Source organism: Lissotriton vulgaris, chromosome 1_2 (genome assembly GCF_964263255.1).
Source record: "Lissotriton vulgaris chromosome 1_2, aLisVul1.2, whole genome shotgun sequence".
Taxonomy (NCBI): Eukaryota; Metazoa; Chordata; class Amphibia; order Caudata; family Salamandridae; genus Lissotriton; species Lissotriton vulgaris.
In genome coordinates, this window is record NC_141686.1 from 19,577,228 (window position 1) to 19,603,914 (window position 26,687).

Below are 26,687 nucleotides of genomic sequence, written 5' to 3' on the forward strand. Positions count from 1 at the left end.
CAGCATCAGCAACAGCAACTTATGGCAGCTGTCCTACCTACTCCCTTGCTCATGAAGAAATCATGAAAAAACTTTGGGGATGGATATGTTACAACCTTCGCAAGCCAGCATCATACACCGCCAGACAAGCCCTCTACTGGAACTCTCCAGGGAAAGGAAAAGACAAAGGCAAAAAAACACCTGGCATCGAGGTCTTGAGGCTGACTGCAAGGAAATAGGTTACACCTGGAGTCAGATTGAAATAAAAACTCAGGACAGAGATGGCTGGAGAGTCCTGGTTGATGGAATATACCCCAGGAGTGCTAGTAGGAATAAGTAAGTAAAATGATACTGCTGCAGGAATTACATTAAATGAAAGGCAGTATAGTCCAGACTTTGAAACTGGAAAACTACAAGAGTCATGAGAAATAAACATCTATCCAATTAATCAAGGTATAGATTGCTGTTAGACCTGGCATCAGTGGCGTGGGCTTCCCCTGTATTTGTGCCTTTCCCTCATGTTATTGTGCTGTGTGTTGGACTTCGTTTTGCTGGTTTCGATGCTTTGGGCACTTTGCCACTACTGTTCAGTGCCAAAGTGCAAGTGCTCCCTTTGTCAATTGTTATGGATTGGTGTTTCCATGACTGGTTTATTTGGTTTACTGTTTAAGTCCCTAGTACAGTGTACTGTGTGTGCCCAGGGCCTGTAAACCAAATGCTGCTAGTAGGCTTGCAGCACTGATTGTGCCGCCTACACAAGCAGCCTTGCAACAATGTCTCAGGCCTGCCATTGTGGTGCCTGTGTGCAGTCTAGTACTTTCATGTCGACCTGGAAAGTGCACCCACTTGCCAGGCCCTAACCTTCCCTTTTCTTACATGTAGGTCACCCCTAAGGTAGGCCCAAGGTACCCCTGTGGCAGGGTTGGCTCATCCACTAGGGTGGAGGATCGTCGCCCACTGCTTATCGCAGTGCGAGAAGCATAAACATAAAATGGTAATAACTTTTGTTATTGCCATTTTATGATTTGGTTGCGGGTAGGTGGATGGGCGGGGCTGCTCAAAGAGAAGCGGAGGGGAGGAGTAGTGTGACTGCCCACTCCCAAGTGCGCAAAGACTGTTTGGTTGGCCCGCTGGGGCTGCTGAAACCAGTCATGCGCGCTCTCGCTTTTTTGCATGTAGGCTGCATGCAGCCTACAGGGAGAAAATGGCCTCCCAATTAGCCCCTGGCTGGTTGGCGTACCGACCAATCACAGTGCTGCTTGAGCAGCGTTGTGATTGGCTTGGTGGAGGGAGGGAGCCTGGCTGCCTGCTTCAGCTTCCGGTTCCTGGAGAGCAGGATAGCAGAGAAGACATGGGACCCGGCCAGGTAAATGTAACTATCTTTTTTCCTTTTTACATTAATTAAATTAACCCCCCCGCACAACCCCGCTCTCCGAAACCCCCACCCACCCACGAGTCGTGCTGGCTGTGACTGTCTTGATGGTGAAATACTGCCAATTTCGTTTTTCACTATTGAAAGGCTCTTTGTACCATAGGATAGAACAGGGAGTTTACTCCTAACATCTTATGAGCATTACTGCCCATGGGAACAAGATTGGAAAATAAAGTTTGATATGCCTGAACTCAGAATGTTAAGATTCATCTTTTAGTGAGGGTGATTTTTACATTCTGGGTTTGAAAATACCACTTTTAGAAAGTAGTTTTTTTCTTGCCTAACCATCCAGTGTGCCCCTGCTAGATTGTGTATTGACTGTCTGGCTTTGGCGTGACAGGGGCTGGGGATGTGCATTCACTGTAGACAGCCACTGGGGGGTGAGGGGGTGTGTTCTGCCTTTCCAGGATGAGTCAGGGCTGGGCTGCATTCAGAGAAGGAGGAGATTTCTTTCACGCCTGAATGGGCCTGGACTGCCAAGGACCATGTTGTCTCCACCTCCTGACAGGAAGCTGCACCAGAGAGAACATACCTGATTTTGGCTGGGAAAAGACCTTCCCTGCCACAGAGAAGAAAGGATTTTGTATTGTAAAAAGAGGGGCCCAAATCCCAGACTTTTAGATCACTTCTGGAAATCAAGAAAAACATTTGCCAAGGAGATGAGCTGGAGAAACTGAGGAGGAATACTGCCCCTGTGCTGTTTACTGTCTGGGTTTGGCCTGCTGTGGCTACATTCTGCCAAGGACAGGAGAAGGACTTTGCTGTTTGCTGTGTCCCCTGCTTGAGAAATATCTCCAAGGGCTTGAAATAGAGCTTGCCTCCTGTTCTGAAGTCTCATGGACACAACAACTTCACCACCAGTCCCCCCTGAACTCCTTTGCAAGGGGTTCTGACTTGCTATGAGGTGCCTGCTAGTGTTCTGGATCTCTGGAGGTTGTTTTGGGACTGGAAACTACAAGAACTGTGAAAATCGACACATCGCAGCGTTGCGAGAAGAATTGTCTGATGCATTGCCGCTGCCGAAGAATCGACGCAGAGCCTTCTTGCTGCTGAACAGTCTGCCGTGCGACGAATCCTGTGCACCGATCTTGGATGTCTGAGATCACAGCACCGATTCTGACGCATGCCCTGTTGGAGAAGAACCGACGCATCGAGGGGACACGGCTGAAATAATCGCAGTGCATCCCGGGTCTTCACACATCATAACCGATCGTCATGCATTGCATCGAAGCGCCAAACATGTTGCATCATTGGGGAACGCAGTAAGAAACAGACGCATCACCTCCCCACACAGTAAGAAACTGACGCATCACATCCCCTCCGGTAAGGAACTGACACATCGCCTCCCCTGCGCAGCAGTAAGGAACCAATGCATCACCTCCCACAGAGCAAGGAAGCGACGCATCACCTTCCCTGCGACCCTTTTTGCTTGCATTTTTCGACGCATCCAAGGTTCTTTGTGTAAAAGTGTTGCATCCAACATTTTCTTGGAAAAGAACTGTTTCTACCTTTTGAGAATCATATTTTTAGTACCGTATTGTGGATTTTTGTAGTTTGGGTCTTGTTTTGGTTTAGATAAATATTACTTATTTTTCTAAACTGGTGTGGTGCCATTTGTAGTGTTTTCACTGTATTGCTGTACGTGTTCACAAATGCTTTACACACTGCCTCTGAGATAAGCCTGTCTGCTCGTCACACCAGGCTACCAAGTGGGTGAGCATGGGTTATTTTAGAAGTGCATCCCTGACTAGGAAGAAGGGTTCCTACTTGGACAAAGATACCTACCTCTGCCAACTAAAGACCCCTATTTCTAACAATGGTTTCTTGCTTGTTGGTGCTTCTGTGACAATTTCATTTTTCTAGCATGACCTTACATCTGGATTGCTACAGCAATAAATCCACACTTATTTGGATTATAACGCATATCATAATGTAATTATTTTTACATCGGAACTACACTTCTGAAGGATACTATCTCATATGGTCGAGAAATTGCAACCACATTCTTCTTTACACAGCACCAAAGGGGATTATCATGCTAATAACATCACCCGGTATCCTGTGTTTGATGGTGTTGTTTGGGAAAAAGTTGCTAATAAATTTGGGCCCCACAGAAATTATCCAGATTTCCTGGTATTTTTAAATCTATTTGGATGACATTATCACTCCACGTCCTTTACAAATTCACGGGACATAAATGCTGTTAAACAACTCATGACTGAGCTGGGTTCAATTCGTTGGATAACGAAAATCCATATCTCCGTACAGAAAAACATAAGGAGCTGTTATTCACCGATTAAAAATCCGAGGGAAGTATAGCATGTCACAATGGAATGATTGTTGAGCCGCACCGATTAAGTCATACATGTTTTCAGAAAAGGTTTTCATATTTTAAAAGTGATGACTGTAGAGAGCCACCCAGGCTCTCTCGTACAATGTATCTTTTTCCCCCACGCACGCACGCACAACCCCGGGGCGGGCTCGCGCCGGGGTATAAATAAACATGCGGAAGACCGCTCGGGGTCTTTCCGGCTAACTGCGACTAAGAGTCTGTGTCATCCTTTAAGTGTATTGGTTACCACGTGCTAGGCCTTACCTGGAGCGCCACAATGACGAATCTGACGCTTCTGTGTTTTATTATTTTAAAGAGCCTGACAAGCCGAGAATGATTTTGATTCTGAAAAGGATTTTGATTACAATTTGAAGATGTATTTATTCCCCAAAAAGGAGGACCTTGCTCTCTTTGTTGACTCTGTCTTGGAGATTGAGATAACACAGCAAAAGGTTCAGTATAACCCTCGGTCTTTTAACCACCCCTCCTCCTTCTCTGGAGGTTTGATGGGATTTGAATGATTGCTTATGGGACTCCATCCCTACAGCTTTCTCGAGAGCCACTATGCCCTTACAATATCTGCCTTTGGAAGACATCAGGAGAACAAAACAATGTTTGATCCAAACAAGGCATACATAAAGGTCTACTTGATTGTTGTATAACCAGCAGGAAGTGACTGCAGGCACACTTTAACTTGGCTCTGAAGGCGCTGCAGTCGTAACTCAAACTAGTGGAATAATAAATTCTCTTCTGGGTGCTATAGAGAAAGGCGTTCATTACAGCATTAAACTGCAGATAAAAAAAAATATTACTAGCGTCCGTGTCTAAACTTCAACTGAGATCTCATTTTGCAGTTTTTCATTAAATCAGCCTCTTAAAAATATCAGAATCGAAATCCAATATTACAAACGAGGCATGACATATAGAAATAAATAACTGCCGTCCACCTGCAGGCTCTAAGAATGACTGCCACTTTAACTTTTAGCGGTCACCTGAAAACTTAAGCTGTATCTTCCCAGTGTGCCACTGTTGACCCGACACTTCCCAGGGTCTGAACTCCATGGCTTTAATCAATAACCTGCCCCACCGCTGAACTACCCATCGTCCGGGACATCTCCAGGATTTTGTGGGCCCTGAGGGACCCCTGTTTGGAATATCTTTTAATTTAGGATCCTTATTTGGGCTTTTCCATGCCCTCTTTGGCTAGGTCGCCGACACTACACAGGCACACTGGTCCAAATTCTAAATGCGGTTCCATCTAATATTCAGGGATAGTGATGTGCGTTTTCAATATTGTAGTATAGCAGCATCTCACTAATATTATTGGAATAATCTCTGCAACCAACTGCCTTTTCTCATTCGTGAGGTCCTGGTTTGATCTAAAAGGATCTTTTTATGGATGTTGCATGGTGTTGGGAAACAAACAATATGTCTATGCAGAAAGTCTGTAGACTTCCACACATCACCTGTATTAAAAAATGAATGAAAGGAAAATGGTATTTAATGCAATCTATGTTTAAGGATCATTCAAGGCCATCAGGGCAGGAGCGTGTGGCGAACAGGGCCATAACTATCAGGGGGCCCCATGAAAGGTTGGGGACCTGGGCCATAGTCCACTTTGCCTGTGTCTTAAAACGTCTCTGCCCATCCTACACAAGGCTCCAGATACCATAATCCTCTGCTTTTCATCTGGTCCCCTTAATAAATTGTACCTCGATCGGGTTTGCAAATAATAGAAATGTAAATAAAAACAAAATTGATTATCACGAAAAGTCAATAGAATAAAAGTTCTGGTTAGGTCATGTGGTGTATCTAGGGGAGTTGTGACATACCTCAGTTCTGGAAGGACTCGGACAAGGTAGCGTTGACAAGGTAATTATATTTATTCAGAGACCCAAGTGCGTAACACCCAAATAGTTAACCTTGACTTAATGCACTAAGAATCTTGTGGTGCTTTTACACAAAAGTTCAAGACCTGTTTTGTCGCTTGGATTTTCAGACCCATTTGTGTGTCCTGAGATGCTTGATCTCTAATGTTCTTTCCCAGAAGGCTTACAAGATAAAGAACATTTTTGCACAGGACAGAGAAACGTATATGCATGCACGGGCTTTTGCCTGAACATAAACCATGTTGAGAGCACTGGGCTGAAATTTGAAGCTATAGCAAAGTCTTGAAGGCAGTGCAGGGATGGAATAAGTAGAATCTGCAAACTACTCAAGGCTGGTGGGCCACTGAAATTGGGGAAAAGGAGTGTTGCATCAAAGGGGAGCGAGAGATCTCCTTAGGAGGCACTCTTCATTTACTTGCATTTAATTGCTCTTGCATAGGCAGACCCATTGGCTTTGCCAATGCTTGTTAATGTCTAGTTACAGATAGCTTTATATTAATGTTGTGAGTGCTCAAGGGATCAATACATGGCCATGGGGTTTTGTGGATAGTTATACTGTGCCACTGACTTTAAATTATGGATTTGGTGATGTGGAAAGGTAGCTCTTTGCTGCACATTTAGCTGGAGCAGACCTTCGCAGCAGAAGCAGCTTATCTAGGACTGGCAGGGAGTTCACACTAGAAACTTGCAGCCTTGCCACTGAAGGCCTCTTTCCCCGGGTAATTCCCTGCAGAGATCTTCACACAGTGCTAGCCAAACGCTTTGACTGATAATGCACACTGCTGTATATGGCTCAACATCTGCCACCAGTTTGGTGGCCAGTATTTTATTGACCTTTGTGTCTTCCTCCCTTTCATAGATCACTCTTTCATTGACGTACGCCTTTGGAAGACCGTCAGTCAGTGAGCCATAACAATGTTCAGATTACATGCTCATACAATCCTTGGCCTCTCTCCAGTGCGCACACAACGATCGTCACATACGCACTGTTTGTAATTAGCAATTCAAATTATTTACAAAATCTTTGTTACTCCTTTACATCAAACTGCTGTCAAGCAGTCACGAATTCAAAAGGTCTGGCCTGTTTTAGGCATATGTTTGTTGTTGAGTGGTAAGTCTGGATGCAATATAGGTACCTAAATGCTGGTCAGGAAGAATGTTGTGTACAGCACAGGATTACAGTTCATATGTTTTAAGCTATGTCCTTAAATATATAGGCCATGACCTTGCCACAGAACCCCCCCCCCCCCATACCTTTCGCAGAAACCATCACACCCTTGTCACATCACTGAAAGCCCTGAGGTCCACAATAGTCCTTTACCTAAAGACAGCTGAAAGCAGTCTCTTTGGTGAGACCTAAAAATTGTGATGTTCTAAAACTAGACGGCCCTTGGAGTCAAATCTAAAACTTGTGAAGCAGAAAGACAGAAAATCTTCCTTGATTCTCTGAAGCACTCACTATGCAGTGTGTCTAGGAATGCAAAACACAGCAGGGTGGGTTTGTGCATTTCAGTGAAAGAAGCCAGAGGGCCTGACCTCCTCCACTGTGACACCCCAAGTCGTGTTTGTAGGTCACGCAACTCTTGGTACCTCTGCACCCCTTTAGACATGGAGCTGCAGTATTTGTTCTCCTGGAGAAGTTGATCCAAACGTTAAGCAGCTAATTTGCTTCCTGGCGAAGTAGATCCAAATTTCCTTTGCTTCGAGTCGAGTGCATGGGGAGAAGCACGGGCAAGACAGCTATGTAGAACACGATGGGGGAGGGGTGGAAATGGAGTGTGGTTGGGCGGAAGGAACCAAACTAACAGAAAACGAAAAGAGTAACATGGAGCGTGTGGGGGTAGTGGGAGAAAATGTAAACTACAGAAAGCGCAATAAGAAAAGTAGGGGGAAAGTACACAGGCAAAGAGAGTTCGACACAGGGCAGAGAAAGGCACAGAGAGGAGAACTCTGGAAAACATATACTCTCGATTAGAGCTTCAACAAACAAGCATTTTCAAAGCAATAGGTCTCGCATTACTTAAAGTTTGAGCTATTGGTGTTGCTAATATTAATGCAAGGCCAATAGCTCAAACTTTCAGTAATGCAAGATCTATTGCATTGCAAATGCTTGCACCCACAATTAGTAATAGCATGCCAAGTAGCAAATGCCAGAATATCCTTCTGGCCTATTGGGGACGTTTTTTGGTACAGTCAGTAGTAAATACAGCAAACTGCAGGACGAAGCAGCCCATTTCCAGGACTTTCACATGCAAGTGCTTATATCCCCAGACAAAGCAAACTCAGTCCACATCAGCCGTTGTCAGTAGCGAGTGAGACACTTTGGAAGCAGATGTTTCCATTTGAGAACGCTCTCAGAACAGGCCTGCAGCTTGACTTGAGCGTTCTGCTCTGGGCATTATCATACATGTTTGCACGCATAATGCCTTGCCTTATCAAAAAAGATCTTAAAACATTGTGTATTGCTTCAATGAAAATGTATTCATTTTTAAAAAGTGCGGCTGTGTCGGTGGTTTGCGAACAACCTAAAAACATGTGGCCTGGGGATTTTTTGCCAGCAGAGCATGCAGTCAATTACATGATTCTAATTTAAATATAGTGGACCAGGCTCCCACTACCACAAATGCACTGGCGGAATCAATAATATGAATACAAACAAAACAGTAGAAAAATGTGCATAAGAACCCCTGAAAAGTTGCAGTTAAGTAGCTTTCCTAAATAATACGAATTATAAACACTACAAAAATACCACAATGAAAGTACAACTTTACAAAGTAGTAATCCGAAAGTTCATTCCAATGAACAAGACGGAGGTATGCAACTCTGACCTCTTAAGTGGCTCCCTAACTCATAATAGTCACCTTGTTAGTGACGGTGGGGCCCCGTTTCTTCAGGCCACTTGACTCCAGGGGAAGCTGCAGTAAGAGCGGCAGGATAAGCATCGGCACAAAGGCCCAGTTTCTCCTGGGGAGGAGAGTGCCTATTCCTGCAGGAGGAACGGGTGTCGACCAGCACTACTGGAGGAAGGATACAAGACAGGGAGTAGGCAGTTCACCGACGAACTCAAGAGCTCCAAGAAGAACTGCCGAGCCCTCGAGAAAGTCTGGAGAAGGGAACCTACACCGGACAACAGGACCTCCTTCAAACTTGCCACCCGGAGGCACCACCAGCTGATCCGCGCCGCCAAGAAAACAGCATTCAAGGAACGGTTGGACAACAACGCACACAACTGCAAGGAACTCTTCAACATCGTGAAAGAGCTTTCCAACCCCAGCGCAGGAAACAACGACATCACCCCATCGCAAGACCTCTGCAACTCCCTCGCTTCATACTTCCACAACAAGATCGCGGACATACACAACAGCTTCAACAACCAACCAACGCACACCATGACCGAACAGCCACCCCCCACCACCACCCTCCACGCCTGGACCCCGATCAGCACCGAAGACACCATCCGCACGATGAACTCCATCCACTCCGGATCACCGACCGACCCCTGCCCTCACCACGTCTTCAACAAGGCCGACGCTGTCATCGCACCCCACCTGCGAGACATCATCAACACATCATTCGACACCGCCACCTTCCCTGAGAGCTGGAAACACGCCGAACTCAGCGCCCTACTCAAGAAACCAACAGCGGACCCCACCGAACTCAAGAACTACCGCCCCATCTCGCTCCTCCCGTTTCCTGCCAAAGTCATCGAGAAGACCGTCAACAAGCAGATGGCCGCCCTCCTCGAGACGAACGGATCCCTCGACCCCTCACAGTCCGGCTTCCGAGCCAATCACAGCACCGAGACCGCCCTCATCGCCGCCACCAATGACATCCGAGCCCTGATGGACAATGGAGAAACAGCGGCCTCATCCTCCTAGACCTCTCCGCGGCATTCGACACGGTCTGCCACCGCACCCTAGTACAGCGCCTCAGCAACATCGGAATCCAGGACAAGGCGCTGGAATGGATCATCTCCTTCCTCGACGGAAGAACACAGAGAGTCCGCCTACCACCGTACAAGTCAGAGGCCTCCGAAGTCATCTGCGGCGTCCCTCAAGGATCATCTCTGAGCCCCACCCTCTTCAACGTCTACATGAGCCCCCTCGCGGCCATCGTACGCAAACACAACCTCAGCATAATCTCCTACGCCGACGACACCCAGCTGATCCTCTCCCTGACCAACGACCCCGCCTCCGCCAGAGCCAACCTGCACGAAGGGATGAAAGAGGTAGCCGAGTGGATGACGACCAGCCGCCTGAAACTGAACTCTGACAAGACGGAGGTCCTCATCCTGGGCTCTTCCCCCTCCGCTTGGGACGACTCCTGGTGGCCTCCCGCCCTGGGCACCGCACCCAAACCGACAGGCCATGCACGCAACCTGGGCTTCATCCTGGACTCCTCCCTCTCCATGACCAGGCAAGTCAACAACGTCTCCTCGGCGTGCTTCAACATCCTACGCATGCTACGGAAGATCTTCCGGTGGATCCCCACCGAGACCAGGAAGACCGTCACCCAGGCCCTCGTCACCAGCCGACTGGACTACGGCAACGCCCTCTACGCCGGTACCACCGCCAAGCTCCAGAAGAGACTCCAGCGGATCCAGAACGCCTCAGCCAGACTCATCCTCGACATCCCACGAACCAGCCACATCACCGGACATCTGAGAGACCTTCACTGGCTCCCCGTCAACAAAAGAATCACCTTCCGCCTCCTCACCCACGCACACAAAGCCCTACACGACCAAGGCCCGGGCTACCTCAACAGCCGGATCAACTTCTACGCTCCCAAACTCCACCTCCGATCAGCCAACCACGCCCTCGCCGCCGTCCCCCGCATCCGAAGAGCGACTACAGGAGGAAGGTCCTTCTCCTACCTGGCCGCCAAGACCTGGAACTCCCTCCCTCCCGACCTGCGCCTGACCCAAGACCACCTCTCCTTCAGGAAGAAGCTGAAGACCTGGCTGTTCGAGCAGTAGCGGCACCCCCCCCCCCCCCAGCGCCTTGAGACCCTACGGGTATGTAGCGCGCTCTATAAGTGTCACTGATTGATTGATTGAACCTCTGAGAGCAACACCCTTCGCATGCTCTCTGCTGACGCACCAACTAAATGCCACATCCTCTACAACTCCATTTAATTGTGCTGCTCTGGTGGTAAACTAACTGTCCTTTTGTAATGTAACTGTTGCTCACTGTTTGCGCTGAATAAAACTGCAAATAAAAGTATTGCTGTGAGCCCCAAGCCTGCGGGAGCAGCGCAGGCAGGCCAGGGCGTGCTGCCGGCTGCCACTGACACGCAGTTATATTTAGGCAGCATTAATAAAGGGCTTGTCTTGTGACAGCTGATGGCTAATACGGTCCGGCTCTGGATGTGAGTCAAAGGAGTTAAAGGAATAGATATGCGTTGCAGAATACTGTGCCCTATTAATAAAAAAAGCTGTCACTGTGAGAGTGAAAGCCCTGGGCAGGAGATGTTCGTACACGTGCACAACTCCTGTACAAGCTGTCGCCATGAGAGTGAAAGCGTGCCATGCACGCATTCTGCTCAAACGTCTTGAGCGCGGACAGGAGATGTGCGTACGTGTGCACAACTCTTGTCCTCTGCACGCGTGCACATGTCCTGTCCCCCTTCGGCTACGAAGTCGACATCAATAGACCTCGCCAAGGCGTGCGGCTCATGCGCTGCATCGCTAGGCGAGACCTAAAAAGTAGCACCTGAAAAATGAGCAGTGGAATTACACAACTAATGTAGCCTTGCTCCATGGGAGGGACAAACACAAGTAGTGGAAGGAAAGCCCACACAAGCTAATTAATAAGAAGCAGAAATGAGTGTCAATGAACTCAACCAGTGGTAAGCAATGGCTGGTCCATCCAGGAATCCCCTTCAGGGCTCACAGCAGCCCACCCATAAACACTGGTATCATGCAGAGAGAGACCCCACCGGTGCACCACACTACCCAGAAATTCATTACTGCCCTGTTCCTCCTGCTGTATCTACAGTGGTGCTAGACCAGTTTTACCTATGCCAGGTTCAAAGCAATGAATATGATTGGGAAGTTGGAGAAGCCGAAGCCGCTCACATATATATACTTTGCAGTTAAGTTGTCCCACCTCTCTAAGTAAGGAGCACTTTTGTTGGTGACCTCTGGTATCTGTCAAAATAGTCTTTATTTGAATAGTTGATAGTCTTAACTTAAATGAGATGGTTTGACAAGGGCATACCTATCACTTTGTAACACATTTTAAATTTGTAAATGCTTTACCTGGTTCTGTTGGGAAAAATAACTATATGTTTAATTAGCATAATTCATATTTTATTAGTTTTCAAAATGAGGTGAAGCACCGGGTAACATTTTAAATTTGTTTTTTGCAGTGACTGCACGGCCGTCCATGGAGGAGTGCTGCACGAACGGATATGAGTGGGCGGTTGAAAAACGAAATTGTGATTCCCTTCCCACGATCTCTGCATCAAAGGACTGCATGTAAGTAACAAGCTACAACTATTGCACTGAATGTAGAAGTACATAAATCTAAAAACAATGTGTAGGTGACGCTTATCTTCTCGACTGTGTGTGGATAAGACCAATATGTATCCCTAATGTTACTTGTTTAAATTGTACCAAGCCAATGGGCCTTAATGCAAACACGGGACCAGGCCCCATCTCCCCCAATATCTGGAGAAAACAGTCATGATTTGGGTGCAGCGGCCCCTCACATCTCTAGATCTTGGTGACACTGTGCCTGCTTCATTGTTGATAACTAGGCCCTTGTAACGCCAAGCATTCAATAAATATAATATGACCATTTTAACACGACCATTGGCGAATGAGTATCTGCCAGCTGCTGCATTGAATTCTGTCGTAAATGCTACACCCACTCCCATCTCTTCTCGGAGGCCGTTAAATGCTTCAACCAACATGTTCCTAAATATGTCCTCGTCCCATAACAACCAATAACAATATATCCATGTACTACAATTTCTAATGTTTGATTTAATTGCTATTGATTCCTGGGGCACTGGGATGTATCTCTCATGTCTTCGCTTCCCCTTCATCTAGACTTTGGTCTTCCAAATTCTTTCTACCTTGTTACTTAGAGCGTCAAAAAATAGTTTTCGTGACTGGTTATCGCACTGAGATGAAGACTTGCTAGTGATGTAAACAGTGACACCACGGACAGCTAGTGTTCCTGCTAGTTAAACGTCTCTTTCTAGTCACAGTAATATCCAATACATTTGTTTTTTCCTTGTTTCCTATTCGCATTCTCGGGTCCTTGATGTCTTTGAATACGAGCAGCCCCATATTCCTTTCGGTTTAGCAGTAACTTTTGTACCATAGACGCTTGGGAATTTCTACTCCAGATGCATAGTTCAGTACCTGATACTATTACACATGAGTTGCACATCAGTAAGGTTTTTAACCCCTTTTATTTGTTTCCTAGAATGAATACCTTGTTGCAAACAAGGACGTGGCTACCAATAGTGCAGCAGGTGCCGGAGCACCAGGGCCCATAGGGCCAATAGGGTCTTAAGGGCCATCTGAACCCAGATAGTGGCTAACTATCAAATTTTAGTTAGGGAGGCCTCCTAACATTTTTTTGTGCTGGTCTATTCCCTTTACATCCACCTCTCCTCTTTGAGCCCCCTGTCTCTTACCTTGTCTCACTGTTTCTGACTCTTATGTCCACATCTCCCTTCCATGCTCTACACTTCACTTTATCTCTTCTATGGTATCTTACCTTTCTCACTAATTCTGCCTCTATTACACCCACCTCTTACCTACCTGCTGAACCCTTCACCTCTCATCGCTCTGCAGTCTCTAACCTTCTCTCTGGTTCTACTTCTCTGAAATCTACCTCTTCCCTGCCTCTCTCTCCCATCTTTGTGCTTGCTCTTGGTTGTCTTGCCTCTTACATTTACACTCACCATTCACTCTTCATGACCCTCAAGTTATCCTAATGGTTCCGCTTCTCTTATATCTACCTCTGCTATCCAAGCACTGCCTTTCACCTTTGATCTTTCTCTCCAGCCTTAACTTAACTCACTGGTTCTGCCCCCTTCTTGTCCACCTCTCCCCTCCATGCTCAACTCGTCATGTTGTGTCTTTCTCTCTCTCCTCTTTCTTTCATTCACTGTTTCTGCCCCTGTCGCTTTCGCTTCCCCCTACATGCGCTGCTATTCTCCACTCTTCTCCCCGGTCTCTTACCTTGCTTCACCTCTTGTGCCAGGATGCAATACAGGCCCCTGCAGCACAGATGGGCCCACAACACTTCAGAGGGCCCCTAACCCATCAGGGGACTCCCATTCAGCCCAGGGCCAATGAATATCTGTGAGATGTGGGAGACTCAGGGGCCCATTATCACATTCTGCAGAGAGAGAACCCATCATTTTGTGTTGCACCGTTGCTCTTATGTAATGTACAACATTCTCTCCTCTTCCACCCTCTCAATCTCCCCAAGCCTTTTACATTTCTATTTTTTGCATGCTATTCCTTTTGCCTAACCAACATTATTCCCTTCTTTCATTGATTCTGCCATGACATACACATCACTCCTTCCCCATCTCCCTTTCCTTAAGCGTCTTATTCCATCTAGCTGTTTTTCCCCTTATGTTCAGTTGGTGTGTGATTTGACTGGTTAAATAGCTCGGGTGTATCTTAGACGGTTCTTTGCACTCAGCTCAAGGTGGTAAGGATGGATGTAGGGTCAGCCCTCTTTCCCTCCTACCAACTCAATGTTATCATCTCCACTATTCTTTTATAGACCCAAGTGTTAAATATTCCTTTGTTTCATGTTAATTACATGAAAATAAAAAACAGTAAGCGATTATACTCGACTGAAGTTACTATTTATGTTTGACTCTGTTCATGTTACTTTTGGAGGCACATGCTCGTTAGGAAAATAAAACATAAAAACAGAATTGTAAAAAAAAAAAAAACTGACTTGCACCAACTTGAGGATAAATATTGTTTGGACACATATTATGGCTGATGTGGTCTACCTTGAATGGGTTGAGGTAGGGAGAGACTATCCTGTCCATTACCAAGCAATCTATATCTCTCCAGGCATCTCAGTGATGGTGCAAATATAGTGCAAATGTGATTGGGGGAGGTAGTGATGTGGACTTTGAATAAATAGGAACTGGGCTTGGAACACTACATCATCCTTACGTCTCTTTTATGCCCACTGATATGTCTACTACACTGTGTGCAAAAGGAACAAATGATAGACTGTGTACAAAAGGAACAAAATGCTGAGCAATGCAAACATTCACCCCCAGTCACAAAGATCTGGGTTTAATCCATTGTACTTTTGCTCACCACGACACCCCAGTTTGGGGTCCAGCCCGAACTGCCAAGCAAGGTTCTCCCTGGATCGGAAATATGCATCCTGGGACCGACTTTGGGGCATCACCCCATATCAACCAGGCCAGGCTGAATTCAGTGGTGCAGTGAGCACGGGACCCACGTCGGGCATACCCTTCCCACTTAGAGTGACAAAAGCAAAAGGAAGAAATAATGGACGGAATGCTGAACAATGCAAACATTCACCCCCAGTCACACAGATCTGGGTTTAATCCATGATTCCTTTGCTCACCACACCACCCCAGTGTGGGCCCAGTCATATGCAAATCAGTTTTGACCCTGTTCCTCATTCAAACAGTCCAGCCCAAACTGCCAAGCCAGGTCCTCACTAGACTGGAAACAAGCATTCTGGGGCCGCTTTCGGGGCACTACATGGTGTGGCCAATGCTATGGCAGAATGCACCATACACACATCGTTTTTTATTGGCAACTACAGACAGAAAATAAAGGCACCCACTTTGAAACCATATTCCTTTTTGAGGAACAGTGACACTAAATCACGAAAGAGTTAAAGGCGTCATCAACACACGCGCATTAAGCCTGTGTTTTCCTATTACTAGTTTTTGGCATGTCATATACGCCACCGAAGCTGCATCTGCCTGTAATGACTTGGTTATGCCTGATCTGGGACACATTTCATACCAGAAGCATGAAGATGATGGACTCCCTGATATCCTGCCAAACCACTCAGCCAGAATGTCAGTATTAGTTGAAATGAATAAGAAAAGGTTCACTTTTTTCAAGCTGTGCAAGTGCTGGTTGACATTAATGGCCGAGAAAGAATGTGTTTTGAAACCCAAGCTTTTCATTGTTTGGCATTTGTGGGTTTTATTGGCTTTTAAGCCTGGGCTCTTGTCTTTACAAACTGAAAGATAGGTTTTCAGATTCTAGATCAGGAGGAGATTTTTGGTGTGCCAAAAAAGCCTCAGACACAACAAAGACTGGAAAAACAGGATACCGAGGCTGCTGACCGCTGCAGACAGTTTAGAATAGATCCCTGGCACAAGTATCTCGTAATTATGAAGAAAGTACACCGTACCAATTGAAATGGGATTTATTAACTCGTATCTGTGAGGATCCATCAAAGGCATGAGTCAAAAATAAAACAAAACCCACAACCTCACGTAGGCAGCTTGAAATTGCCACTTCAATATGAACAGAAAACGACGACCTACATCTATATTCTTGATTTCTCTAACTTTGTAAGCAGATGTTTTGAACTATTTCTTTGTAAGCAGATGTTGTCTGTTGTCAAGGCGCTATAGGAAGAGAGAAATTATACCAAAATGCAGCGATACAGTATCGTTTTAGAGGAGTTTAGTTTATAGGAACTGAAATCCTAACTATGTCAGATGTTCCCAGCACTGAAAAGAAACTGAGAATGAGGATATATTTTTTTTAATGGATTTGGTAGACCAAAATAAAAAATAAAAAATTCTATTGCTGGCGATGAGGCCATATACCAAAAATCACAATGGTTCTTGTAATATATCTAATAGAAGTGAAAGCCATATTTTGTGCTAGGGAATCCAGCAACAAACCCTTCTTGATTTTAATATTGCAACTGTGTTTTAATTTTGAACAGCAGGGTTCTATACCAACGTTATTTGATATCTGGTTTATTCTCCCATTGCAGTACCTTAATGGGTCAATGTATGAGTACTGCATCTCTGTCTAAATGGATTAGAATGTTATCTTTTCTTTTGTCACTGTCACCATCCGCATCTTTCCAAATGTGAAAGGACCCTGTGTCTTGGCAAAAGCGCTTGTTCTTTATTTATGCACTGTTGGATTTGGCCCTTTATGCAGGGTCATCCCTGAACTTTCTGCCTTCCTTCTGTATTTTGTCTGACCTGATTTTGTTGGTTTTATGACTCTGGGCACTTTACCACTGCTTATCAGTGCTAAAGTGCATTTGCTCTTCCTATTGTAAAATTGATGTATGGATTAGTGACTTAATGTTTGGCTGATTTGGTTTACTTGTCAGACCCTAGCACAGTGAACCAGGGGTGCCTATAGCTGGTAAATCCAAATGCTGCTGTTGGGCTTGCAGCACTGGTTGTGCCACCCACAGAAGCATCCTGTAAAAGTGTGTCTACAGTCTGCCATTGCAGAGCCTGTGTGCAGTCTGGTACTGCCATGCTGACTGGGCAAGTGCACCTACTTGCCAGTCCCTAAACCTTCCCATGTCTTCATATCGGACACCCCTATGGTAGGCCCAAGGGCAGGGTGCATTGTAGGAATAAGGAAGGACAAGCCCTGGTGTGTGTGGCATGTCCTAATAGTGAATTACATCCATTTTCGTTTTTCACTATTGCAAGGCTACTTGTTCCCCATAGGCCAGAATGGGCTTGTTTGATTATTACATTTTATAATCCTAAGTGACTCGGGGAACAAGGTAGAAATTCGAGTTTAGTATGCCTGAACTCAGATTGATAAAATTAATCTTTTAGTGAAGTTGGTTTTAACATTCTGTGTTTGAAAATACCACTTTTAGAAAGTGGATATTTTCTTGCCTAACTATCCAAGCCGGCCTCTGTAAGGTTGTGTATTCCTTGTCTGGAGTTTGAGTGACAGGGGATGGGGGATTCCAGGAGACAGGGTGAGTCAGCACAGGACTGAATAGAGAGATCTACATGTGGATGGGTGGGAGGAAATGCACCTGGGACCTGAACAGGGCTGTGCCTTCCCTCCACAATGCTGGCTCCACCTCATGTGGTGCATCTGATGTCTCTGCCCTGCACTGTGAAATAAAAGGAGTCATGTAAACAGAGTGCTCCAGGACTGACCAGAACTGGTTTGAACTAGGCACAGACCTCTCTGCCTTCAGCCAACAAAGAGAAACTGTGTATAAAAGAGGGTACCCAAACCCCAGAACTTTAGATCACTTTTGGACACCAAGAATAAACCTTTGCTGAGGAGTGGAACCAGAGAGACTGAGGAGAGACTATCCCTAAGCTGAAGTGCTGCTTGGAGGATTGGCCTGCAGTGGTTGCCTGACTGTCAAAGAAAGGAGACAGGAACTTTGTGTACTTTCATCAACTGGTAAGGATCTCCAAGGGCTTGAGAACAGAGCTTGCCTCCTGCTGAAGTCTCAGGGACAACAGACTTCACCCACCAGCTCCCCAAGAGTTCTTTTGAAGAGCCTGCAGTTGTGCTGGACTTTTTGAGGACTTGCAATCGCAAGGAGCTGGAAGCGCGACTCAGGAACACGTAGCGCGTCGCCGAACTGCCGCTGCCGCTTCACAGCATGAAGCGCGTCACATCACCGGAGAAGAGGATTGACGTCGCAACAGACGCCGCTGCATCACCAGGAAACGGGTCTCAAAAAAATTGTTGAGTCATCGCAGGGCAACCGAAGTGCCTCGCATCGGCGGTAGAGAGGATCGTCGTTGCAGCAGACGCCGCCGCATCTCCGGGAAGCGCGTCGCAGGGCCTGTGGCAGCTCATCGCTGGAGAAGAGGATCGATGTCACAGCAAATGCCGCTGCATCACCGATAAGAGTGTCGCTGGGCCTGTCGCGGCTCGCATCGTTGTGGAAGCAACTTGCATCGCCAGGGGAGAGGATCCACGTCGCAGCAGACGCCGCCACATCACTGGGAAGCATGTCGCGGCCTGTCATGGCTCGCATCGTGTAAAGCATCTTCCATCGCCGGAGAAGAGGATTGATGTCGCAGCAGACGCCATCACATTACCGGGTAGCGTGTCTCATCAAGAAGAAAGCAACATCTTTGTTTCTTTGCACCAGACCTTCAACGCATCACCGTTGCGTGTAAGGGACTACCGAATCACCTTCCCTGCAACACTTTCATTGCGTTGCATTACGCATCTTAAGGTACATTGAACCCAGAGTGTCGCATTTTAAGATCTAAAGAGAACTAAGCTAATTCTACCATTTTAAGTACAGTATTGTGGATTTTTGTCATTTGTGGTCTTGTCTTAAATCTATATAAAGAATACTTAATTATAATATACAACTGTGTGGTGTCCATCTGTAATGTTGTCACTGGGTTACTGTATGTGTTCACAAATGCTTTACACACTGCCTCTGAGATAAGCCTGTCTGCTCATGCCAAGCTACCAAGGGGGTGAGCAGGGGTTATTTTAGGAGTGTACCCACTTACCCTGACTAGACGCAAGGGTCCCTATTTGTCACAGGTACCTACCTATGCCAACTAGAGACCCCCAAATCTAACATGCACCATGCAGTCCTCCTGTAATGTCCTGGTTTGGTAATTAACCTCTGTCCTTAAGACACAGGTGCACAGTTGTAACCATTCTAAGATGGTTGACCTCTGTGTTCCAGTTCGCCCCTACATAAGTGTGTTGCTTTCAGAATTCATGCAGCAGCCCTTTAGAAGTCAGCTTGAGCTTGATGTGTTATTTTCACCCTCCATTTCTGTGCGTGGTGTAGCCTTTTGTTGTCTTCAGTCTTTTTTTCTTGACCATGTTGAGATAGAAGCAACTATGAAATAAATTACCTTTTTTCCGCCCGGCAGCTTCATCAAAACTTACTGAAGTATTGAGCACTGGCAAGTCATATGAGGAGATTAAAAGTGAATGCAAAAAATCACATTTGATATGGTTGCAGAGTGTCAAGGCAACTGTGCTTGGAAGTCTTTCTCTTGTAACCCAGTAAAAACGTTTAAGCCAGCAGTGTAACATATATCAGATGTCCTCAAGTTTGGGGAATACGGTCCTAAATTGTTTGGTAGAGAATGGTGAAGCATCACAAATTCTGGATCTGCATATGGGATATTGGTTTCTTTTGACATGACTGAAAGTCAAACATGTATTGTTTATCTTTCAGTGTGAATTGTACAGAGGTCTTGGTGTCTGATGCTCAAATAAGCTAGCATTGGCAAAGACAATAGATCTTGCCTATGAGAGCTACTGGCTTTGGCAATGATTTGTAGCACTACTGTGCAGCAATGCAACTCCTAAATATACTGCTCCGGCTGTACAAAACCCTTTGTTTCAGATATCAGCGCTATCAGTGGAGGGTCTGGAGCCGTATAGGAGGCAGCATCAGCCTCTGGATGCCAGTCAGGAGGGCCACAACTGCTCGCCTCCGTCTCCAATGAGGAGGGCGTTGAGAGGGCAGGATATCAATGATTTCACACATATGGGCACCTCATACCGTGGTTAGCAGAGCACGTGGGCACTTATAAATGGTGCAACATAAATTATTTAACCTCTGGAATATTGTGATAATTACAATCTTTAGAGAGGATGACAAAGTTCAAAGGATTGCTGATACTGAAACTGGTATTATACGGTCTCAATTTAATTATATAGTGTGTGACTACAGGATGACGCTTCCGTTCTCGCCGTGGGTTAGGACTTGCTAACCTGACATTTGGGTAAGAGCATTGGTGTAGCTAGCTATAGCTTCTCAGTGTGTACTGGCACTAAACTTCACTTGTTGAGTGGTGTGCATCACAGTTTGCATTGTTTCACATTTCAGCTTTTTTTTTAATTAGTCACACTGAGAAATATAAAATCTGACCATATTTCCTGTCTGGTCTAGTATATTTACTTTCTAACAACAGCGGTCTAACTAGAAGGATATTCGTTTCCTCAGAGAAAAGCTATTTCAACAAAAATGCTCATACTAAGAGTAAGGTAAAAGCATGTTGTATGACTGACACTCTGCTTATCGATATAATGTATGGCTGACTGACTGACAAAGACGGTGATGAAGGGAAGGAAATCACATAGTCCTGACGAAGGTCACCGATCCTAAGTGGCATAAGATTGTTGTCTGAAACATGTTGAGAACAATAAAAGTGTTGAGAGGGTGAATAAAGCCCGTCATACTAGATACTTTTAGTCCTATCTGGGGAACCCAGGAATAAAGAATTAGAACCGGTTGGGTATCTCCAAGGCAGTTTTAACCTGATTGAAGGGCTGGGGAGAGAAGATTTGGAGAAATATTGAAAGATAAGAGAGAAAATGGAATAAGGAGAAATCTTAAGTTCAAAAAGGTCACAGTAGCGAGATTTGACAGATTTAAAGTAAGTGTTGCAAAAGAAAACCATTGATTGCCAGTGGTCATACTCTATAAAGTCAATAGTTAGGCGGAATATGGATGAGGGTGGAAGAGACTTATGACGTGTGGAACTACCACCCACAGAATGAGCCATTAAGAGTTTTGGGTTAACCAGTACTAGAACAGATATGATAGGAGTAAATGGTGGAACTAGAAATGGAATAGATAAAGGAAAGGATGTGTCTTTGAAGGGAAATGGTAAGTTAGAGGACCTGAAGTAAATGGAGGTGAAAAATGCTAGACAAATATTGAGGCCTGCAAGAGAGTCTGGCAAAAAGTGCTGGAAGTGAGAGCATACGAGTGTGAGGCCGATATTGTCACAGAGGAAAGAAACAGTGACGAGGGACGTGAGCAAAAGGGTTGGGCACAATTGTTGTTAAAACTTAAGAGGATGGATTGGTAGAGAAGGGGCGAGTGAGATAAAAACTGATGGGAGATTCTGGTGGTGGTCGGGGTTATGGACATGTGGGAGCTACTGGAAGACAGAGAGTAAGTAAACCCCCTGGCCCAGCTACCGAAAAGAGTACAAAAAACACATACTCCAATGTTGCAGAATGCTGCCGAGTCTGGAGGAAGCGAAAAACAATGGCGGGTAGGAGGAAGATGTGTGTAACAAGGGGAATTATAGAGAGAGGGAGAAAAACCAACATACTTCGTGTAACAAAGTTGAGGAGACCCATTGCATAGTCAGTCAAGGCAGTTCGGGAGTAAAGGAGCATCACTTGTGACAAATATCCAGGAACAAAGTGTAGTAGAGGGAACCAACTGACCCTTTTAAAAACGAGGATGGCGTACGTCTGAAATGGTGCCTTTTTAAGCCTCCTTCTCCTCAGATAGTAAAGGGCGCCTCTTTCCCAAAGAGGCGTTGAGTAACCCTGCTTTGGAAGAAATCCGAATATGTACCAGCGAGGACTCGTTCCCGACAAAGGAGCCTGGCGGCTCCACAAACAGCCCGAGCTTCCCTCCGCGCGTCAAATAAATGAGTGTTAAGCGAAACACCAGCAGGTCCGGGAGAAGCAGAAAAACAACTGGCTCAGAGCCGTTTCTGGCGCCAACTGTAGGAATGTCCCCCAGCTCTGCGGCCAAATGGTAACAATTTATTGAAAGCAATGATTAGAAACCGGAGCTTCCCACCCGAGGAGAGGCGGAAGGCCCCGCTGGCTTTACACTGCTACCTCCCAGGAGGCTGCTGCGGAGATGAAAGGGGCCTGGAAGCGCCCCGCCACTGATGGGCCGCAGAGGGGTTTAACTGCGGGCCTTTCACTCGCAATCAGCACATCAAGGTACACTGGAAGCCCCCCTGTGGGCTGCAGCATTCCGACTCCAGCGGCCCCTCAAACCCGTTACGGGCACATTCCAGGACAAAGAAGTCTGTTCGTCACCTTTAACATATCTTAAGTCATTGTGGTTGGGGGTAAAACATCTTCTAATTCCCTTTTTTTTTAATGTCGGAGTTGTTTCACAAAGTAATATGCATATAAAGAAAACACGGCTTTCCAGTGCAGGGTTGTCACCTCACTTCCGGCCATGTCGGAGACTGCCGCCAGTCCAGAATATTTTCATTAAATTCATGTTTTTCAGATGTTAGTCTAACGAATTTAGTGGAAGCAAAAAAAAAAGACTACAGTACCCACAGTGCATTAGGCTTTCACACAATGGTCCAGGTCTGGAAACATTGTTCATATTGAGCTGGCAGGTGGTGGTCCCTTAGTCCTGTGGTCTTATATCTCATGTGAGACATGTGGCCTGCCCCAAACATTTAGCAAACAACATGTTGCATCTTGGACGTGTTATTTGTTCTATTTATGTTCACATGTGCCTTTAGAATGGAATAACCCATTCATACGTGCCAGTCTTGTCTCCATACAGTGCTATGTCAAAAAAAAGTGCATGTGGTTCAGACAGCTGCTTGTGTTGTATAGTGAGTATCTATCTTGAAGTCTGCTGTTGGTGAAGTGCAGCACCAGCTCCATTTGCATGGAATTCTCTGCCCCTTTTGCGTAAAAACTTTAAGGTTCATTTCCTATTTTAGAAGTGTTGGTAATTTCGGTTTCTCAAACAATCCCAGGAAAATTCATAGAAATCTTAGGAAGTTGAATATTTCCTTATTCGCTCCTCTACTAAAAATACTCCTTGAAATGTGCGCATTTTTTAAAAGAGCGCAAAGGCAGACAAAATGACATTTCTGAGCCGCTTCTTAGCAGTGTGAAGTTTTTTCCCATCATAAATATATGGCTCCTGGTAGAGAACAACCTTCCTGGAAACCCACACATTTTGGGATGTTCGTCATCTTTTCCCACCTCCTTTAACCTCATGAGGTATTTGCCATATACATTGTTTTTGAACAAAGCCAAACTTACTACTTTTTAAGTGTTTTATGCATTTTGCATAACCCAGCCACTTGGCCTCTTCTGTCCCCAACATTAGACCTATGGCTGCAGAAAATTAGCAATAGTAGTGTATCTCCCCCCATTTGAAGTTCCGTCTGCAGGTGTACCTGCCACAGGTTCCATCAATCTGGACCTAGAAATTCACACTACTAGCAGATGTGTTTTTAGTGGGCATTTAAAATGAATTGTTACTCTGTGAAGTTCAAGGATTGGCCCAAGGGCATGTAATCTATAATTTCTTGATAGAACATTATTTCATGCTACGTTATTTTTTGGCGTGGCCACTAATTAGGGGCGTGGCTTTTAAACACTTGCGCTAAAAATCTTTGTTTAGTATAGTGTGCCGCCCAACTTGTAGTTTGCTGTTTCTGTCATTACATCTAGATATGTGATACAATAAGTAACATCATACCTACAACAAGTAAGGACTATTGGCTTTGTCAATGGTTATTAGCTGCATAAAATAAATAAGCTGCAACTATATCTTGTTATATATAATATTGAAAAAGCTTCCAATTAAAGCCCTGGTGACCCTACCACAACGTTGCTGCTCTTGCGTTTCAGAAAGAGAAGGGAAATCCAGAGAGAAAATGACTCTCTCTGAAGGATTTCCCTCCCCCCACAAAGCTCACCTGGCATGATGTCATGCTGTAACTTCTCCATTAGTGAGAAGTGAGCAGTGTGGGCAGCGCACATCCATGTGCTTGTCTCGAAACGGGTCTCTTTCTGGCTTTTTTGCGCCCTGGCACTTTTTTCCGTACTGCAGTGATAGTAAACTGCTGTCTCTGCAGTCTGGAAAAAAACGGACCACCTGTGCCAGGGCTCAAAACGGAGCCCGATAGAGACCCGTTTCGAGGCCTCTTTTAAAAAACTCCTGATGCTCAGACCCCTTGAGACCTGGCCCACTTAAAGCCCTGCTTAGATGCACATGCATGGACATCCTTTCTCTTTACCTCTACTAACTCCATCATTTCCCATCATGGCGAAAAACAATCTGAGGATGGAGTCGATGACCATGCGTAGTATTGTCCAAGGTAGGAGTCACCTATCTCGTGACTACAAAGACTTCTTCCAAGAAGACAACAACCTGCAATCATCCGAGCCCAACACCAGGTGGCGATCTATTGCAAAAGTGTACGACTTTGTAGCTCTACATGCCAAGAACAGATGCATACTGGTAAGTAGCAATTTCCTTTTTGGGCACTGGGAGATTAAAAGATTTGCCCAGAATCACAGGATGTTTGAATTTCCCACCAGACTAGAACCTGGATCCCCAGCTTCAAGTTCGGCCGCTCTAGCTCCTTTCCCGTCTGGGAGAGTGCAGCAGCGCTGCCTGCATTGGCTGAAGCTGCATATACCCACAATGGGGGCCCCACTGCTTTGTGACCCATACGTAACCATGTGGGTCCCAGAAAGCTGCCAGAAGCGCAAGGCACTTAAAAGACTAAAGTCACAAACTGCGTTTTCTGCTCTAATTGCCAAAAATATGCATGGCACTGGCAAGGTGCGTCTCGGGACCATGGATTCTAGAGCGCGTGTTCCAGGGCCCATCTTTATTATCCATCTAAATCATGCCTCACTTGCTTGCAGGACTGATCCTCTTTTTCATAGTGATATGTGACATGGGCCTTCCTCTCCTTTGGGTCTGTAATCACTCCTGAAATGGCTGCGGTCCTGTGAAACTGTAGTTGAACCATCTGGAAGAAGGCGTGGCCTGACGTTAAAGAGCTACAACCAGGCGTCAAGAGCAGCAGCTTGCCAATATCCACTTGAACGGGGTCCTCACTCCGCGATCAATGTAAAGGTCCTATAGCGGCTCAGGATTTTTGATTTACAAATAGTGAGCTGCTATTCGGCCTCCTCTACTACGATAAAGGCACAATTGGCATAAAGTAACTCAAGAACACATCCTAGGGTCCCAGCCATAGATGGAAGCCATGCCTCTAAAACATCCTGAAGCACTGGCTGGCAGTTTCACTGCAGATTTACTTTCCTTGCAGATGAGTGAACCAAAAGACTGAGTTCAGCCTTCAAAGACATAATATCCAATGAGCATGTGTTGGGCTCTAATTCAGTTTTATTATCACAGACTTCTACAAAGTCTAAGCCGAATTCTAAATTTGTCCAATCTTGTAAAGATAACCAAAGACAGAAAATGAATGTCTAAGATTACATTACTTGGTCCCATTCGGAGACAAAGATTAAAAACCAATCCAGTTGGTTCCACAGTTTCCAAAATGCTCACTAGATTACCAATGTGGGGTTGTTCTGATAGCGAGAAGCAAAGAAGGCTGTCCTCAGGGGTATGGCACTGTTGGGGGCCAAGCCCAGATTTTAATGTAGCATTTATTACCAGCAAATATTATTAAAGTAGTCAAAGGTGTGATTAGACGTTTAAAAAAAAAAACTTTCTAGACCCTTCCCTCTTCTAGACCTCCAATATCCTTTTCAATCCAAATAACGGACTAACATATCCACCGTTCCAAATTAATTTCATATCTCCCCAGACCAATTCACAGCGAAATCTTTTTTGGTTCCGGAGTAGCATGCTTCTCACCTAAAAACGCTTCAACACCTCAAGCGGGGTAGCAAGTGCTAAATAAATGCAATATTTTTCCCTCTTCTATCCCTCCACTATCCTTCTCAGTCCAAATAACAGACTAACATATCCACCGCTCAAATTAGCTTCATATGTCCCTATACTAATTCACCACTAATCCTTTATGGGTTCTGGATTAGCGTGCTACTCTACGAAAAAGTGCTTAGATGCCTCGTTCGGGGTAGTAAGCGCTATATAAATGCAATAACAATATCCTACAATACAATGTAGTATATTGGCTATGGGTAGAATAAAGTACTTTATCTTATTTAAGTTAAAGCACTCCCTGGCAAATCGATTTATTAAAGGTTGTTTTTTGAGTTAATGAGTCTCGTACTGCACACTATCTCCATAAGTTAGTTATGGATGCTCGCCTTTAGAGTTGGGGCTAAAAAGACACATGTGGCACTCAGGAACCTCAATGTAGGTTAACCGCAGGTCATGAGAGGTACAAGAACCTAATTCCTACACTTGGGCCAAATAACCCTTGCATACCTGTGTGTACAGTACCAGTTCCAGCAGTATGTATGTGGTGTTTGTGCATCACAATCCTAACCAACAAACAGCTTAGCACTATGCCAGGTCAAAACCAAAGGTATGGTTAACAAGTTACTGGAGGGTTATCTGTGTTATGGGACTGGAAGTAGCCTGACAGT

General features: G+C 45.5%; 1 protein-coding gene across 2 annotated transcripts in view; it reads left to right on the forward strand.

The window, feature by feature from the left end:
• Positions 1 to 26,687, forward strand: part of FBLN1 (fibulin 1) — a 911,174-nt gene that overhangs the window by 94,957 nt on the left and 789,530 nt on the right. For both annotated transcript variants that reach the window (XM_086952749.1, XM_086952748.1), the window contains exon 2: positions 12,002 to 12,110. In XM_086952749.1, the coding sequence (XP_086808875.1) occupies positions 12,002 to 12,110 (109 nt within the window). The remainder of the gene's footprint in view (positions 1 to 12,001; positions 12,111 to 26,687) is intronic.